This window comes from Arvicanthis niloticus, chromosome 3 (genome assembly GCF_011762505.2).
Source record: "Arvicanthis niloticus isolate mArvNil1 chromosome 3, mArvNil1.pat.X, whole genome shotgun sequence".
In the NCBI taxonomy this organism is placed as follows: domain Eukaryota; kingdom Metazoa; phylum Chordata; class Mammalia; order Rodentia; family Muridae; genus Arvicanthis; species Arvicanthis niloticus.
Genome location: NC_047660.1, coordinates 92,643,453 through 92,661,720, shown reverse-complemented (window position 1 = coordinate 92,661,720; position 18,268 = coordinate 92,643,453). Strand labels below are relative to the sequence as shown.

At 43.9% G+C, this 18,268-nt stretch overlaps 1 protein-coding gene across 1 annotated transcript; it reads left to right on the top strand.

Annotated features, from left to right (window-relative positions):
- Window positions 1-1,994: 1,994 nt before the first annotated feature.
- Window positions 1,995-16,186, top strand: Sftpd (surfactant protein D). The gene is made up of 8 exons (XM_034498556.2): window positions 1,995-2,130; window positions 4,086-4,281; window positions 11,342-11,458; window positions 11,699-11,815; window positions 12,143-12,259; window positions 12,660-12,776; window positions 13,840-13,923; window positions 15,702-16,186. Exons 2-8 carry the CDS (start codon window positions 4,089-4,091, stop codon window positions 16,076-16,078), a joined length of 1,122 nt encoding a protein of 373 aa, XP_034354447.1. The 5' UTR covers window positions 1,995-2,130; window positions 4,086-4,088; the 3' UTR covers window positions 16,079-16,186.
- The last annotated feature ends 2,082 nt before the right edge of the window (window positions 16,187-18,268 follow it).

Genomic DNA, 18,268 nt, shown 5'->3' with positions numbered 1-18,268 from the left:
AGAGTGATAAGGGAGGCTGATAACCAATCCCAGGGAAGGAAGCATTCTTTCTTCAAAAAGTATAATGTCCCACAACCACAGTACAATGACCTAATTTAAGAAATTAACCTGGGTTCAGCGCTATTTGGGAATCCATGGTCTTACTGAAATTCCTCAAGTTTCCCTTTTAATGCTATGTTTCTGGTCTAGAGTCCTGTCCATATCCCACATTCAATTTAGTTGCTATGTTTCCTTAGCATGCTTTCACTTGGTACAATTCATGCCTTTGACATGAGTAATGCATTGTTTTGCATTGTTCCTCAACATGGGATTGCCTGAAATTTTGTTATAATTAGACTGAGGTTATACAATTCTGGCAAAGGCATCACACACAAAAATAATTACTTTGTGTCCCTCTTGATACATACTGTCAGGGGCTCAGATTTCAACACTGCGAAGTCAACTTTTGTTTTTCTTGGCTTAACTTTTAATTTTCTGACATGGAACCATTGTGCATCCATAAATTATATCTACTGCTGGGATACATAAGTGTGTGTGCTATACAACACATATGCCAACAAACTGGAAGAAGGAACAAATTAGGTAACAGGTAAAAAATGCAACTTCTGACCAGGGACTTGGAGATAATACAAGCCCAAACCAAGACACCATCTGATAAGGGAAAGGCAACACCATTCTCTGAAAGTGTTCAATAGCTTCCTGGGCCTGAGTCTCAGCACTTATATTTGAAAGGAAAGGCATATTGGTTTTTTACAGTGTCCATACATTGCATAGAATCACTTCTGGATCAATATGGATTGTAGGGACATCGACTTTGCAATGACTGTGGGAAGGATTGGGTTAGTTGGTTCACAAGACCACCCATTTCTATGATCAGGCACTTCAGAGAGAGACTAATGAGAGACAGCTTTAGTGCTATGGATATGGTCAACATTGCTCACCTTCCCTTTCAGAGAGGCTGTAGCCAGAAATAAATGGTACTGATTGCCCCTGCTGGCTCTAGAGTATGTCTATTGTATCTCCTTCGGCTATTTATGTTGTAATCTCTTGTTTTCACTTAAAGAAATAAATGTCTAAATTGTCTTTCATCAAAATGTAGCTTGCTTTGAAAAAAATATTGCCCTAATTCTAGGAAAAAGAGGTAAAGCCACCTTGACCTTGAGATATATGAAACCTAAACAGGCAAGCACACACACATACATACATGGGTGGGGGGCAATCTGGAAAAAAAACCTCAAGTCACAGGAATCTAGAAACAAAGATTATAGTAATGGTGGTAAGATGGACAAATTCCCAATAGACCCTGGAAATTAAGAGCCGCCTAATGAGTTGTGACCCATCAAGAGTTCAAGGCTTCTCTTTAATGACCAGGACAACATATAAGTCAAATTATTGCTAGGAAGATGGAAGAACAGGGCCCAACATGCCACCAGATAAGGGAAGTCCATTCCATAGGCAATAAGTGATGAGTTCTTTGTATTCTAGTGCAGTACCCAAAACAGTGTGCCTTCTAGGCTGTAGCTGCCTGTACTACAAACCCCATGGGTTGCTGCCCTTTGTGGCCTCCTTATCTGCCCCACCCCTTCTCACTATGCCAAGCATCTCCCAGCTCTTTCTCAATATCTGGGCAATGCTTTTTAGATGAAAAAGGAAGTGAACACAGCAATGGATCCTACCTTTGGAGATATGCAAATGTGAGGGTTTTCTTTTTTTTTTTTTCTTCAATCATTGTAGGCTACTGTGCAAAACGATGGGCTCTGGACCTCAGATTCCTGAACATCTCAAACACCTGGGCACTGGGAATGTTCCCTCACTCCTGCAGAAAGGAGTTCTGCAGAAAGGGCATAGAGATCATTGGCCGACAGCGCATGGCTAAGGTAGCAGGTGCACATAGCATTAGGTATATTGAAAGCAGGTTGCCAGAGTGTGGATGGTGTAAGAGTGGGTGAGTCAACAGGAAGAAGTGTGTGTGTGTGTGTGTGTGTGTGTGTGTGTGTGTGTGTGTGTGTGTGACTTTTCTCAGAAGACCAGTGCTGGGTGGCTCCACTTACAGGGCAGGCATAAATAGTGGTGCCTGACAAACAGAGGTGCATTTACCTGGACCTCCCGGGGCCAACAAGGAAGCAATCTGTGAGTGTCTTGGCTTCTCATTTCATTTCCTTACCTCCTGTGGATATGTCTTTGTCCACCTGGGAAGTTTATCCCACTGATTTTAAGAAAGGGGAATGGGGTTCTGGTTCTAGGTTCTGGATGAAGGAACAGGGATTTTAGGGGGTGGAGGTGGGGGACACAGTGAGGGAAAAAGATCTTCTGTCCCTCGGTCACCTTCCTTGGCTCAGAAGATTTGGTTACTGAGCTGGGGTAGTGTGAATGAATTTTGTGTGATGTTTCCACAGGCCTACACAGATTGTATGGAAAATTCAGGTGAATTTTTCTTGGATCCCAATTTCATAAGAAAAATAGTGGAGGAAGAATTCCCCAGACTACCCTAGGCTGGAGATTTAAACTCAGACTGATGCCAAAAGCATAGAAACAAGGAAAAAATGAGTTCTCTCTTAGCCTAAACTCTTTATTAAACAATAAACTTAACTCTTTATGGTCTCTCGTTTGCCAACCAACATTAGGAAGAGCTTCTGCCTTAGTGAACTTTTACTCTAAAAGCAGTGTCACACAAGCTGTGGACTGTGGCTCTGCACAGTCCGTTCACTGCCCCAGCTAATTAATCTGTCTCAGATCTGGACATCTGTAGCTTTGCTCTCTGAAGGTCTCGTTAATGTTAAGGTGAACAAGTGGTAGATCAGAGGCCTTTTGTCTTGATTCTTCCCCAGAATGAAGCATGGAGCCCTAAAGTTAAGGTGGCTACTAGCCAAGGCCTTGCTCCGACTTGGGCCTGCCCCCTCAGTACTGATGACAGAACCTCTGCTAAAACAAGGATAAAAAAGTGGTCTGTGAGCTCATTAAGGTGTTTCTAGAAAGTTCCAAGGGACCTGAAAAATTTGTAAATAAGAATTACAAAGCTTTAACCCAGAAACACCAGCAGGTGGAGAAGCAGCATGTCAGGAAGCCTTAACAAACATGCAATCCATGTTCAGTTTTAGTGAAACCCTTCCTCGTTACTCAGGCCTCTTTTGCTTTGTCCTCAGCCACTGTGCTGCCCATGGGCTCTTTCCTTCTTTGAAAGGAAAAATGTTATTATAATGGGTCTTAAATGTCCCCCAATGTCCCGTATCCCATGGTTGAAGATGTATATAGTTATCAGCTTTGTGACACTGTTGGAAAATGCTGGTCATGAGAAATTAAGACCTTGAGATACCTTGTGTAGGAAGTTACCAAAGTCTTGCATCCTGCATTCGCAGACAGCAACTGGATACTCTGCTAAATGTTCTCTCTGGGTTCCTCCTCAAACCAGCCTCTAATCTAAATAAGACCATCTGGAAAGTTCCCTCCCCCAAACAAAGCCTTTCCCTGGAGCCCTCTCAGATTGTCCAGTAGACCTCTGGGTATCTCTGAGTCTCTCCAGCTTCCATCCTAATATCTCTCAAGCTCTTTACCTGCATTCTCTCTAGTACTTTCCACATGGACTTGGTGCCTAGTCCAGGAATGCCAAACAGCCTGGCAAGCATGTAGCCACACTCCAGATTGAGCTCAGTACAAGCATCTAGAAGCACTCAGAGCCAGGTTCATCTCTAGATCAGTGGTGTTCAATGTCGGTGCTAATCTAGGTGGCCAGGGAGAGAATGCAGACTTGGCCTCAAATGAGTTAAACAGGGGTCCTAGAACACAGAAGGAGGACCAGGAATGAGACAGTCCTCAGTGATGGAGAGTAGAGCCAGCTACTGTTCTCAAGGGCACCAAAGATAAATACTATAGTCAACCCCTATTAGAGTGCTAGTCAGGCTACTCACTCCCTCAAAGGCCAGACCATGTACCTATCTCCATAAACTGCTTTTGGAGTCTTACTGTCTTATTGCTCTGGGCGCTCATCATAGGTGAAGATGTGGGGATGGAGATTTCTCTTCTCCAGACTTAGCAGCCACTATCTAGAACCACATCTTAAAACCATCATCTCTTTCTCGTCCCTGCAGGCCATGCTGCACTTTCTCATGCTTGTCCTGCTTGTACAGCCCCAGGTAAATCTGGGAGCAGAAATGAAGATCCTCTCACAAAGATCAGTAACCAACACATGCACCCTAGTCATGTGTAGCCCGACAGAAAATGGCCTGCCTGGTCGTGATGGACGAGATGGCAGAGAGGGTCCACGGGGCGAGAAGGGTGATCCAGGTAGAGCTGGGACCAAGGGCCCATGGGTGGGGGGGGTGTTGGAATGTGAACTAACCTGAACCCCCTGTTGCTCTGTAATCAACTTGGATATGAGATTCTTGCTCCTAGGAATTGAGTTTCCCCCTGGTGTCCACGATACCTGCAAAACACATGGGGATTTTTGACCCACCATGTGTTTCCTCCCATAATCTTGACAGCTGACTTGACTCTCCTCCCTTGGAATCTCTGGATTCTTCTTGTTCTGAGAATAGATAAACTACTGATTTAATCTTGTTCCAGCAGTTAGCAATTGTTTAATTTGGTTAAGTGGTGACTATAGGGAATGTTAATGTGTTTTTACTATTTTATCTGTAGTGCGTTTGTGGTGGAAGTGATGAGGCTCCGTAGACCTATAAAAATTATTATTGGCAGAACCCACTTAAGACATTACAAGGGAAGATTGGAATTTGTGTTTCTTTGTACAGCTTTGTGCTCAGGTATTCACTTGGAAACCCATTTAATCCTTTCAACAGCCACAAGGAACATACCAGTCTTCTTTAACAGGTAAAGTGGGGGATGGTAAAGTTAAAAGAGGAAAGGCGTCTGCATTAAACACGTCTTGACTGTTAGCTACCTCTCTGTGACTGTGACTCTTAGAGACACCTACTAAGTATCACAAAGTCTCAGTCTGCCTGTCTCCAAGTGACAATAATATTTGCCAAATAATCTTTGACAAATGATGGAGCCAAAGACTCTATTTTGTATTGAGTCCTCTGAGTAAAGTTCAGTGTTCCTGGTGACCAAGCTGGTGTATTCTGATTTACCAGTGGGCCTCATAAGCAAAGGAATTCACCCTGAAAATACTGATCCTGCAGAGTCTCATGGGCAAGAGTGGGGAACTCAATAAAGAAGCAACACAAGTGGAAGGACACACTACCCTGAGCTGAAGCATTGATGGGATCAAATACTATGTTTTCCATTCAGCAAACCTTCAGAAATTGGATGGTGACTATAAGAGCCTGAACTGGAAGTCAGGTCCTCTGTCTTTTGGCAAGAGCTCACCCACATTTTCTCCCTATGTGTGATACATCAACATATACCTTCATCCCCTACTGTGCATTCCAAGAAAGCAAAGGAATCCACCTGCTCCTGTGGATATTATCACTATGATGGTAGGGGCAATACCAGACTGCATTTGATGCCTCCTGTGGGACAAGTGGTAATCAGTGGGTCAGCTAACATAAACATTTACATTACTAGAGACAGGGAAGTGGGCTTGACTATTCATACAGGTGTAGCAAGAGAGCTAGCTAAACTATGGGGGCTTTTGATTTGGAAATGTATGTCATGTAACATTAATCAATCGACATCTTAGAATTTACTGAAGTATGGTGGCCTTCCTAAGAGATATTACACTGGGTTTTTACAAAACATCTCAGTTGCCATCCTCAGTTTCAAATAAGGGCACAGGTCTGTTGGTGACATTTTTTTTTTTTTTTTTTTTGCAGTACTGACTTCCTCTTTGCTCATGAACCTCAACTGTTCACATTGACTTTGCTCACTGTTCACACTATTCATAAGACTGAGGCTCTTGGACAGGAGCGATGTATCAGTGTTTAAGGGGGTACACATCTCTTGGAGGAAACCTGAGTTTATTTCGGTTTTGTTTTTTAGATTTTTTGTATACATACGAATACACTATAGCTGTCTTCAGACACACCAGAAGAGCACATCAGATCCCATTACAGATGGTCGTGAGCCACCATGTGGTTGCTGGGAATTGAACTGAGGACCTCTGGAAGAACAGTCAGTGCTCTTAACTGCTGAGCCACCTCCCCAGCCCCGAGTTTATTTCTTATACACCATTCATTTTGGATGACTCACGGTAGCTACAACAAATCTTAAAAGGTAGAGTGAGGACATGGGAGCCAGGAATGTGCTTCTGGATTTACAGGAAAAAGTCAGGTCAGATATAATTTAGCAACAGTTATTCTCAAGTGTAAAGCTCCAAGGAAGGCCTCTGTTGAACAAGTAATCTGCTGCACTCAAGTCTCAGTGAAAAGAACAACTATCATTAAATCTGTATAAGTCATGAAAATCTTACAAGACATTTGAGGAACAGTAAGCTTCTTTAAGTCCTTAGGTTCCATTGAATAGAGAAAGTACCCAAATGCTTAATTTCTGTTCATAAGACCAGGGTCTAATAATAGGTTTAGTCTTAAAGATTTTGATCTTGAGGGCAAAATTGAATGACAATGCTATAAAATAAATTGAAAGATGATTATTTCAATAAACATTATCATAAAAGCTATAAATAACTTTTTTGTATCTAACAATCCCCTTCTATATAATTTATATTCATTCATTGGCCTTGGGGTCAGATATCTATGTTGATGTAGAATATTTGTTGCCTGACTAAGAACAGTCTCAGAGTCTTGATAGCCACTGCCATGGCTCCACACAGGTTCAATCACGTAGCTCAGGGCCTCTTGCCTCTTTGAACGTTTGTATCTTAAAACACCTGTTATTTTGCCTCAAAGCTTTGTCTCTCTTCTTTCCTGTTGTCTGGTAGTTCACTGGTGCTTCAAATTAAAACAAGAAGACTCCATATGGAAAAGAAATACTATGTTTCTTGTCCCAATTTGCATTTTGGTTGGAAGGAAGCCAATGACATTTAGAATAAATAGTCTATATGGGTGACAGGGCAAGAGAAGATATGTCAAAGGTAAGACACAAAGTGACCCCCTATATAAATGGTCTGGGGCTTGAGAGCCATCCAGGAGTAGCCTCAAGAGCAATAGGACTTGGTGTAGCAGCTCCCTCTCTGAAATCCCCATTTCTCTCTTGATCCCAGAGGGAGCTGTGGATTGAATGTTGCATGGCCTTTTCCCACAGTGGTTCTAGAATCGATCTCACCTCTTTATATTTTCTGCTCTTTGGCTGGGCCTTGGGCAAAGAAACCACTAGTTACTTTTGATCATCTATTTGGAGAATTTTGAAACCTGCCAGTCCTCAGAATTTGTTGAAAGGAACAGTTGGAGCCCAAGAAGATACACTCTACAGCAGGTGACATGGGGGCAAGGATTAGATCTGTGGGTCACTACAGTGAGACATCAGGCTAGGAGATAGATGCTCAACCTGAGTCAAGGACTGCTTACCTCAGTAGGATGCATAGTTAGATACATGATGTGCCTCTACCATGATTAATCATGGGAAGGACTATGAAACCCAGGATCTTCTAGAAAATTCACATGTAACCCATCCTAATTACACTTCTTGCCTTGGGAAGGCCTTATCTTTCCTGTTTTCAAACCTAGAGTTTCATCTTTTCTCTTCTCTCTAAAATAATCTACATAGGATTTAGTCTCTAATCCCCTGCTAGTCTTGCTTCCTCTGAGGTCATAATGTGTTAGGCAGAGCTCTGTGGGGAGAAAAACATACTACACTTCCTCTTCTACAACAGTTGTTTTTGCCCCATGGTTTGTTATGAATCTCATGAAGAGCACACATGCAACAATGCAAGCTAGTCAAACCAGTCTACTGCTATCAATGCCCCAGCTTCCCAACTGTTCTCACTAGTCACTATTTTACATTCAGGTTGGCATATGTTTTGGTGCCATATAAAACAGAACATGGGGCATTTGTCTTTCTGTGTCTTGCTTTCACTTAATGTGATGTTCTTCACATCCCCCAATATTGCTACAAATGATAGGATTTTTTTTATTATGCCTAGATAATATCCCACTGTGGATTTATACCACATTACCCATTTGTCCATTGGTGGGCATATCCTAAGCTGTTGGCATATTTTAGCAATGATGAATGATGCTTCAATAAGCAGGTATTGCTTTGGTTTGTTGATTGCAGTTCAATTGGATATATTTCCAGGCATAATAAAATTATATGGTAATTATAGTTCTAGTTTTTTTTGGGTTGTTTTGTTTTCTACTTAGGAATCTCAACACTGTTTTCCACAGCAGCTATACTAAGTCATTTTCTATATAAACCTTCCCTTCTATCCACATCCATGCCACTATGTTATTTCTGTACCTATTGGGGGTTTTACACACACACACCCACACACACACACACACACACACACACACACACACAAGTAACAACATGTGGCTTATCTAGTTATATTTTGTAAAAGTTATTCTAACTAGTGAAAAATGGAATTTCATTGCAGTTTTGATTAATATCTCCTTGATAGCTACTGAATAATGAAAGTGAAACTGACATTTTTTTCATTTACTTTCTGACTTGTATTTCTTTTTCTGATTAGTCTGTTCAAATAATCTGCCCATTTTAAAATTAGATAATTTGCTTTTCATTGTTGTTTTTTTTTAATTCCTTACATATTCTGGATATTAACCCTGTGTCAGGGTACTGTTTGACAAGTGTTTTCTCCAACTCAGTAGGCTGTCTCTTCACTCTGTTGGGTATTTCCTTCATTGCACAGAAGCTCTTTAGTTTCCTACAATCTTATTTATAAGTTTTTATTCTGGGTCTCACTGAATGCGGAGGTAGCTTTGTGTGGTCTCATCATCGCGCAGCCGGGCCTACACGCAAGGAACCATGTCTAAGGGACCTGCAGTTGGCATTGATCTTGGCACCACCTACTTGTGTGTGGGTGTCTTCCAGCATGGAAAGGTGGAAATCATTGCCAATGACTAGGGTAACTGCACCACGCCGAGCTATGTTGCTTTCACTGACACAGAATGATTAATCAGGGATGCGGCCAAGAATCAGGTTGCAATGAACCCCACCAACACAGTTTTTGATGCCAAACGTCTGATCGGATGTAGGTTTGATGATTCGGTTGTTCAGTCTGATATGAAGCACTGGCCCTTCATGGTGGTGAATGATGCAGGCAGGCCCAAGGTCCAAGTCGATTACAAAAGGGAGACCAAAAGTTTCTACCCAGAGGAAGTGTCCTCAATGGTTCTGACAAAGATGAAGGAAATTGCAGAGGCGTACCTTGGAAAGACTGTTACCAATGCCGTGGTCACAGTGCCAACTTACTTCAATGACTCTCAGCACCAGGCAACAAAAGATGCTGGAACTATTGCTGGCCTCAATGTCCTTCAAATTATCAACGAACCAACTGCTGCTGCTATTGCCTATGGCTTGGATAAGAAGGTCGGAGCTGAAAGGAATGTGCTGATTTTTGACTTGGGAGGTAGCACTTTTGATGTGTCAATCCTCACCATTGAGGATGGAATTTTTGAAGTCAAATCAACAGCTGGAGACACCCACTTTGACAACCGAATGGTCAACCATTTCATTGCTGAGTTTAAGCGAAAGCACAAGAAGGACATCAGCAAGAACAAGAGAGCTGTCCGCCGTCTCTGCACTGCCTGTGAGCGGGCCAAGCACACCCTCTCCTCCAGCACCCAGGCCAGTATTGAGATTGATTCTCTCTATGAGGGAATTGACTTCTATACCTCTATTACCCAGGCTCGATTTGAGGAATTGAATGCTGACCTGTTCCGTGGCACACTGGACCCTGTAGAGAAGGCCCTTCGAGATGCCAAACTAGACAAGTCACAGATCCATGATATTGTCTTGGTGGGTGGCTCTACCAGAATCCTCAAGATTCAGAAGCTTCTGCAAGACTTCTTCAATGGAAAAGAGCTGAATAAGAGCATTAACCCTGATGAAGCTGTTGCCTATGGTGCAGCTACCCAGGCGGCCATTCTATCTGGAGACAAGTTGGAGAATGTTCAGGATTTGCTGCTCTTGGATGTCACTCCTCTTTCCCTTGGTATTGAAACTGCTGGTGGAGTCATGACTGTCCTCATCAAATGCAATACCACCATTCCCACCAAGCAGACACAGACTTTCACCACCTACTCTGACAACCAGTCAGGTGTACTCATTCAGGTGTATGAAGGTGAAAGGGCCATGACCAAGGACAACAACCTGCTGGGAAAGTTTGAGCTCACAGGCATACCTCCAGCACCCCGTGGGGTTCCTCAAATTGAGGTTACTTTTGACATTGATATCAATGGCATCCTCAATGTTTCCGCTGTAGATAAGAGCACAGGAAAGGAGAACAAGATCACCATCACCAATGACAAGGGCCGCTTGAGTCAGGAGGATATTGAGCGCATGGTCCAAGAAGCTGAGAAGTACAAAGCTGAGGATGAGAAGCAGAGACACAAGGTTTCCTCCAAGAATTCACTGGAGTCCTATGCTTTCAACATGAAAGCTACTGTTGAAGATGAGAAACTTCAAGGCAAGATCAACGATGAGAACAAGCAGAAGATTCTTGACAAGTGCAATGAGATCATCAGCTGGCTGGATAAGGACCAGACTGCAGAGAAGGAAGAGTTTGAGCATCGGCAGAATGAACTGGAGAAAGTCTGCAACCCTATCATTACCAAGCTGTACCAGAGTGCTGGTGGCATGCCAGGAGGAATGCCTGGTGGCTTCCCTGGTGGAGGAGCTCCTCCATCTGGTGGTGCTTCTTCAGGACCCACCACTGAAGAGGTGGATTAAGTCAGTCCGAGTAGAGGGTGTAGCACTGTTCCACAGGGACCCAAAACAAGTAACATGGAATAATAAAACTATTTAAATTGGCAAAAAAAGTTTTTAATTCCTTGTGCATTTGGAGCTCTCTGCAAATAAACAATGATCAAGTAGATAAATAACAATAAACAAGGTGGTATCTATCTGGTGCGATTTTTGATTTAAAAGAAGTAGCTTACTTTCCTGATACACACTCCCCATACACTTGCTCAGATATGCACACACATTTACATGCATGCACATGAACATCTACACTCTTGCCACTGATCAATCAATGCTGGCAGATTGCCTTCTGCTGACACAGTGGCTTTGGAGCAGGGGAAAGAACACTACATGAAAGGTTGTGAAGCTCTTGACTTGAATTCATTTCTAAGCCAAAGATGCCTATTTTCTCTAGGTGGAGAAACTAATTTTTATTAAGTGGGTCACCATAGGACCAAGCCAGGCTCAGCAGAATCCTAAAGGGATGCCAGGGACTTCATCTTATAGACACCGGTCTCTCCTGAGCACAGGACTAACTTTGGGTCCATTTCTTTGGTTTCTATAGGTTTGCCAGGACCTATGGGGCTCTCGGGGTTGCCTGGCCCTACAGGTCCAGTTGGGCCCAAAGGAGAGAATGGCTCTGCTGGAGAACCTGGACCAAAGGGAAACCCTGGACTAGGTGGTGAGCAATGGGTCATGGGATTAAGATAGTGCCTCCAGCTGCTGCTTCCATCATGAGAATGTGAAAGTGGCAGGCACAGAACCTGTCCCAGGAAGAGGAAAGATGAACGTTCTGAAGGAGGCACTGGGTTGTTTCAGAATGGACTGTTGTCTCTTTGACCTCTGCTCTGACACGCATCTTCTAAGCTCCCACTTCCAAAGGAGTTTACTGTCATTGACTGGGCTGATCCTTTTCTGCCAGGACCTCCAGGACTTCCAGGTCTTCCTGGTCCAGCTGGAAAAGAAGGCCCTTCTGGGAAGCAGGGGAACATAGGACCTCAAGGCAAACCAGGTCCTAAAGGAGAGGCTGGGCCCAAAGGTAAGTGAGGGCTGTGGTTCATCTGGGAGGGAGAGAAGAGGAATGACAGTGAAAGCTATTATTGTGATCTGAGGCATGGTCAGACTGACAGGAAGAATCCAGAGTAATAACACTATGAAGACCTTGGCATGCACACCTCTCTCACATCTCTCCACACTGATAAGATTTCTCTATCACCTTCCCCAGAGGAACCCTGGGCAGCAAGAAACAACATTCCCAACTCTCTATCTAACCCAGTAGTTCTCTGTAAGAAGGCCTACTGCTGAGGAAATGGTGCACACTGAACACACTCTTAGCAGCGTTTCTTTCTGTTTGTTCCTTTCTCAGGAGAAGTAGGTGCTCCTGGCATACAAGGAGTTGCAGGGGCAAAAGGCCCTGCGGGCCCCAAAGGAGAAAGAGGTGCCCCTGGTGTGCAAGGAGCCCCTGGCAATGCTGGGGCAGCAGGTGAGTGATGAATAGATGTAAGGCTGAATGAAGTTCTACTGAGCACCCTTTGAGGTGACAAGGCCTATATCCTTTCGTAAACTTACCCATTAAGTAAAAACTGAGCAGTGAAGGCAATCTGCTTCCAAGGAAGGTGAAGGTAAGACCCCTAGGACTAGTCTCATGTAGGAAGAGGGATGTTTTAAGCCATAGAGTGTCTTTTTTCAGGGAAGTTGTACACAAACAAAGTTGATTGTCAGATGCTAAAGACAGTCGTGGACAGAGGGAGCATGTGTCTGGGTTCTGTGAAGAGTCCATATGTAACGAAAGAACACAGCTGGGATAAAAATAAACTATGTACAGTTAAGTGAAAATGTTGGGAAATAAACATACAGTCTAGCCAGATCTTCTTGGATTCCAGGACCTGCCGGACCTGTGGGTCCACAGGGAGCTCCAGGTTCCAGGGGGCCCCCAGGACTCAAGGGAGACAGAGGTGCTCCTGGAGACAGAGGAGTCAAAGGTGAAAGTGGACTTCCAGGTAAGCCAGAAGCTTTGGGTCCTGGGACCTGCACTGGGATGTGGCCCTCTTCAGCTAGGCAGGAGCATCTCATTAGTATGAATGGTGAATGGAACTTGGGGTCAGCTGATAAACTTGAGGGCAAATTATGATCTGGCTTAGCTATCTCCCTAAGTCACATGGGAAGGCAAACTCAGATAATTTCATCATCTGACCATGGGGGATAGGTGACAACAGCTGACTTCCTAGTTTATAGGCTAGCCTTATACGTCTAACAATCCAGTGAGTGAGAATTTTACATAATGTGTGTTTCTATTCTTTCCCCAAGAATGTCGAAATGTCACTATATTTCCTGAACCTTGACCCAAGATGCTATCTGGTTTGATCTGCCACCTGCTTTAGGCTTAGTTGAGGCTCAGGGGCTTATTTAGGGACCATAAGAAATCCCTAGACAGAATCTGGGTATCATGAATCATACTTGTAAACCTAGTACTGGGGAGACTAGAGCAGGATTACTGAGTTGGGTGCTAGCCTGGGCTACATTAGATACTGTCTTGAAAACAAACAAACAAACAGACTAAGGAGATGGATGGGTGGGTGAAATGTTTGACATACAGACATGAGTTCCAGAGTTCAGATCCCCCAGTGGAGAATGGACATGACAGCCTCGCAGTAATCCCAGTTCTATAGGGGCAGAGATGAGATCCCTGGAGCAAACTGGCTAGCTAGACTAGTCAAATCAGCAAGCTCTGGGTACAAGTGAGAGACTCTGCCTCAGTACATAAGGTGATAGAGGAAGATGACCAACATAATTGTTGGGCCACGTGTGCACAGACATGTAACAAGTACAACACACACACACACACACACACACACACACACACACACACACTACCCCCAACCCATAAAAATTTTGAAAAAAGAAAGAAAAACATTCACAGCAGGGACCAGCTATGCCTACAAATGTAAAACTTGATATGAGTAACAAGACCTTTCCCCTTTTTCTGGGGCACCAGCTGAATTTATCCTAAGGCTTGCAGCATAATCTTCACATGGTCATTTCTCTTCTTTACCTCCTATATAGACAGTGCTGCTCTGAGGCAACAGATGGAGGCCTTAAATGGAAAATTACAGCATCTGGAGGCTGCCTTCTCTCACTATCAGAAAGGTGAGTTTCTGGATCCAAATAAAATCTGGCTGAGCTCTGCTCCTGGTCTAGGATGATAATGAGCAAGAACTAAGTCTAAGGCTGTACTGGGGCTTGAGCAAGACATTTGGCATCTATCAATACACAGGTGTGCATGTGTGTTACAGGCACACATGCACATCAGGATTGGGTCCTTCTATGTGCTTTGTATAATGAGTGGGTATATTCGTGTAGAACACACCAGTCCACCCAGGATCAACCCTGAGACAGCACATGGCTTTTGCATGGCCCTATTCAGGGCTGTTCTCAGTACCATACTGAGCCTATGGAGACTCTTCCCCCAGATCTTTTTAAAGATCACAGAGGAAAAGAACAGTGAACCAGAGTGCAGCTTAGATTCTGATCAGCCTCACAGGGTAGGACTGGGGCACAGACCTCACCAGTATCTAGTTTCTTTTGCTGACTTCCATGCATGGACACAAAGCCACAAAGATGGGTACACACTGAAGGAAAGATATATGACATGCTATAAAAGATGATGCTTTGGTGATGTCATCCGTCACTTCAGAGTCAAGGAAATGGAGAGAGAGTGACTTTGTCTTGCCCTCTCAGATAGTCATTGCTAGAATCGTAATAACTAACTTGATTCTTTTCTGGGATTCACTATTAACCCTACCCTCAATTTCCCCCAAATAAATGGACCTCTCAAATGAACTTCACCCCCACCACCACCAGCAGCACTTACAAGGCTAGGAGGCCCAAGGACAGCCTGGGACTTGACGCAACTCTCAGATGCCCTACTATTTCCTTGGCCGTTCCTTAACCCTGGCACATAGCACAAACCCTGGCTAACAACCTATGTTACTAACACTAGGGTGACTGTGGGTTTATTGAACTGTGTCTTCTGTACACTCAAAACCAACTTTCTAAAAAAGGTTGTTCAGTTCTATGCAGTTAATGGGATGAACATGAAAAGTCAGAGTTTTGTTTTGGAAGTAGCTTTGTGTGTGTGTGTGTGTGTGTGTGTGTGTGTGTGTGTGTGTGTGTGTAAGCTAGAGGTTGATATCATGTCTTTCTCTACCACTTTATACTTTATTTTTATTTAATTATGTATGTGTGTGTGCATGGGCTACACAGCCAAGTGTACCATGGTGCTCATGTGGAAGTCAGAGAACAAGTTTATGGATTCAGTTCCCTCCTTCTACCTTTATGTAGCTTCCAAGGGCTGAACTCAGGTCACCAAAGGGCAAACACCTTTACCTGTGAGCCATCTAATTAGCTTTCCATCTTGTCCCATCTTGTCTTTTTTGAGACAGGATCTCTCTCTAAACTTGGTGCTTTTTGTTTTAGTGATATTGGCTGGTCAATGGGACCTTCCACCCTACCCTAAGATCCGCCCGTCCTCATACTCCTCTGTACCCACATGTCCAGCTTTTATATGAATGTAGTGTGTCAGCTCTTCAGACTTACACAGCCAGAACTTTATCCATTGAGCTGTCTCCTCAGACTGTGTCTGAGCTCTGGTGTCAGAGATTCCTCCAAAATCATATCAACTTGGGACCTCGTATTGAACTTCTTTGAGCTTAAGTGCTCTTGCTTGTGAATGAGGAGAGATGGCACCCTCTCACAGAGTACACTGTGGTACTATGACCACAGTCTTTGCCTCGTCATTTCTGGTTCTCCAATGCTCTTCATTAGAAGGTTTGGAGGAGGTTCCAGCTCCAGCTCAAATTTCCCACAGGCCCAGAACTCTAGTTAGGGGCTGCCACAACTTCAACTCACCTTCCGTTTTCTTTCAGCCGCACTCTTCCCTGATGGTCAAAGTGTTGGAGACAAGATCTTCAGGACAGCAAACTCCGAAAAGCCTTTTGAGGATGCCCAGGAGATGTGCAGGCAGGCTGGAGGGCAGCTGGCCTCCCCACGTTCTGCTGCTGAGAATGCTGCCATACAACAGCTGATCACAGCCCACAACAAAGCTGCTTTCCTGAGTATGACAGATGTGGGCACGGAGGGCAAGTTCATTTACCCCACAGGAGAGTCCCTGGTTTATTCTAACTGGGCTCCAGGGGAGCCCAACAACAATGGTGGGGCAGAGAACTGTGTGGAGATCTTCACCAATGGGCAATGGAATGACAAGGCTTGTGGAGAGAATCGCCTTGTTGTCTGTGAGTTCTGAGCCGCTCGAGCTAGAAGACAGGACAATACTTGGCCAGGAGCTTGGCCAGTGTGGTATGGCTCAGACCTATATGTTGCCAAGATCCTAATAAAAGGTGTATAGCTTGGGCTTTCTGTATAGCTTGGGTTCTCTATAGAAAGCAGCCCAAAGGCAGGGCTATCACAGAATATGTCCTTCAGAGTATCATACAGGGCTGCTGCCTTCACATGCTGAAAAACTCTCAGGGAAAAAAAGGGCTGTGTTTTACCACTTGTGAGAGATAAAAATCCATCTCTATGGCCTGTCAAAGAACATAACTTCTTGGCCTGCTGCTTCTCCAACTTGCAGCTGTGTTTGGCCTGGCTGATGGCACCTTTTTTAAGCATTCTCCTCTGGGCTTTTCTCCACTCTTGCCTGAGGTTCCTGGTGCTCCTGATGGCTTTTTCTTGCATCTCTGTTGCTCTCCTTCACCATCTAACAGGAACACACAGGCCCTAACTCTCAGTTCTCATCCTCTGTAGGATGAAATCTTCCTGGATCCTGGCAATATATTCCATCTGTGGGCCATTTCTGGTCATGACATTTTGACATTTTCTTTGATGCTTCCAAACTTAACAATAGCAGCCTGGAAACCTCCAGTTACCTGAAAGCCCAGCAGAATGACCTGTCAGGGAATCTATCTGTTTCCCTACTCAAGGTCATGGCAACACCTAGGATAACATTCTTCAAAAGCCCTGTCAATGGGACTGAGAAGGACCTCTGTGCCATTCTAAACTCATCTGTGATCTCAGGGAAGCAGGAGAAGAGGGGCTAGCCATGATCATATCCACCCAAGCCTTCTGTAGCCACACAGTTCCAGAACATTCTATCCCTTCTGCTTCAAAGATATCCTAGCAAATAACCCTTATCTGGTTTTAAATTTTATTTATATTTATTCTATGTATATACATGTTTTGCCAGCATGAGTATTTGTGCATCACATGCCTGCCTGTTGACTCTCTGGAACTGGGATTATGGTTGTGAGCTGCCATACGGGTGTAGAAAATTGACCCCAGGTCCTCTGCAAAAGCAACAAGTGCTCTTAACTGCTGAGCCATTTCTCCAGTCCCACGCTCTTTATTTTTTCAAATGTGGAGAGTGAGGTCAGAGATGGGAGAGGACTCAGGTGAGGATGACTTGGGATGTTAGGGTTAGTGGGTCACAGACAAGTTTTTCCTGACCTCAAAGCTAACAATTCTGTGTACTTGTGCTGGTTTTGTTTTGTTTTGTTTTTTGACTCATTCCTCCAAACTTTATTTTAACTATACCTGTATTTTAAAAAAAAAATGGGAAGAACAGCTGGGTGGGCTACAAGCCCATAAAAGAAACAAAAATACCCCCTTTCTAGGCAGGAACCCTCACTCTCTTGTCCCAGAGACCAGAAGGAATTGCCCATTCTGTATAATCTCCTCCACTCAAACTGAATCCCTCTCTTCAAAGTCCCTCAGCGTGACCCATAAATAAGATACCATGTTTTATGAGACAAGCCTCACACGGTTAGACAACGTGAAGGCAATGACCAACTGAGGTGGGTTTTTTCCTTGTTACTGGGGAAAAAATTCTTGGCACCTCCTAAAAAACAAGTCAGTTGCACAATAAAGGACAAATAATTCTTGGTGCAGAGGCCTCACCCAGGCACACCTGTAGAGGGAGGTTAGAGAGGCACCTTTTATAGTCAGGAGCAGGAAGCAACTGGATTTTTTTTTAAACTAAAGAGAACCCTTTTCTATAAATAGATGGGCCCATGTGTGCTTCAGAAGAACTGGGGTATAGGCAGGGTCAGGCTGTATCCTCGGACCCTTCATACACCCAAGTCTTTCTTGCTCAAACCCTCCTATGTCCTGCAGCTAGAGCAGGAGCTCTCAACCTGTATGTCACAACCCCTTCAGAGGTTACATACCAAATATTTACATTACAAGTCATAACGGTAACAAAATTACAATTATAAAGTATCAACAAAATAATTGTATGGTTGGGAGTCACTACCACATGAGGAGCTGTATTAAATGGTGGTACTATTTAGGAAGGTTGAGAGCACTGCTCTAGACTCTCTAAGGGCAGAAAACAGACATCGAGCATAAAGGTAAGAATCACATGCCTGCTTCCAGCCAAAAACTCTGGTGGGGATAAGTCTGTTCATCTCAGATGTCCACCTTGGTTATAGTAGCTAAG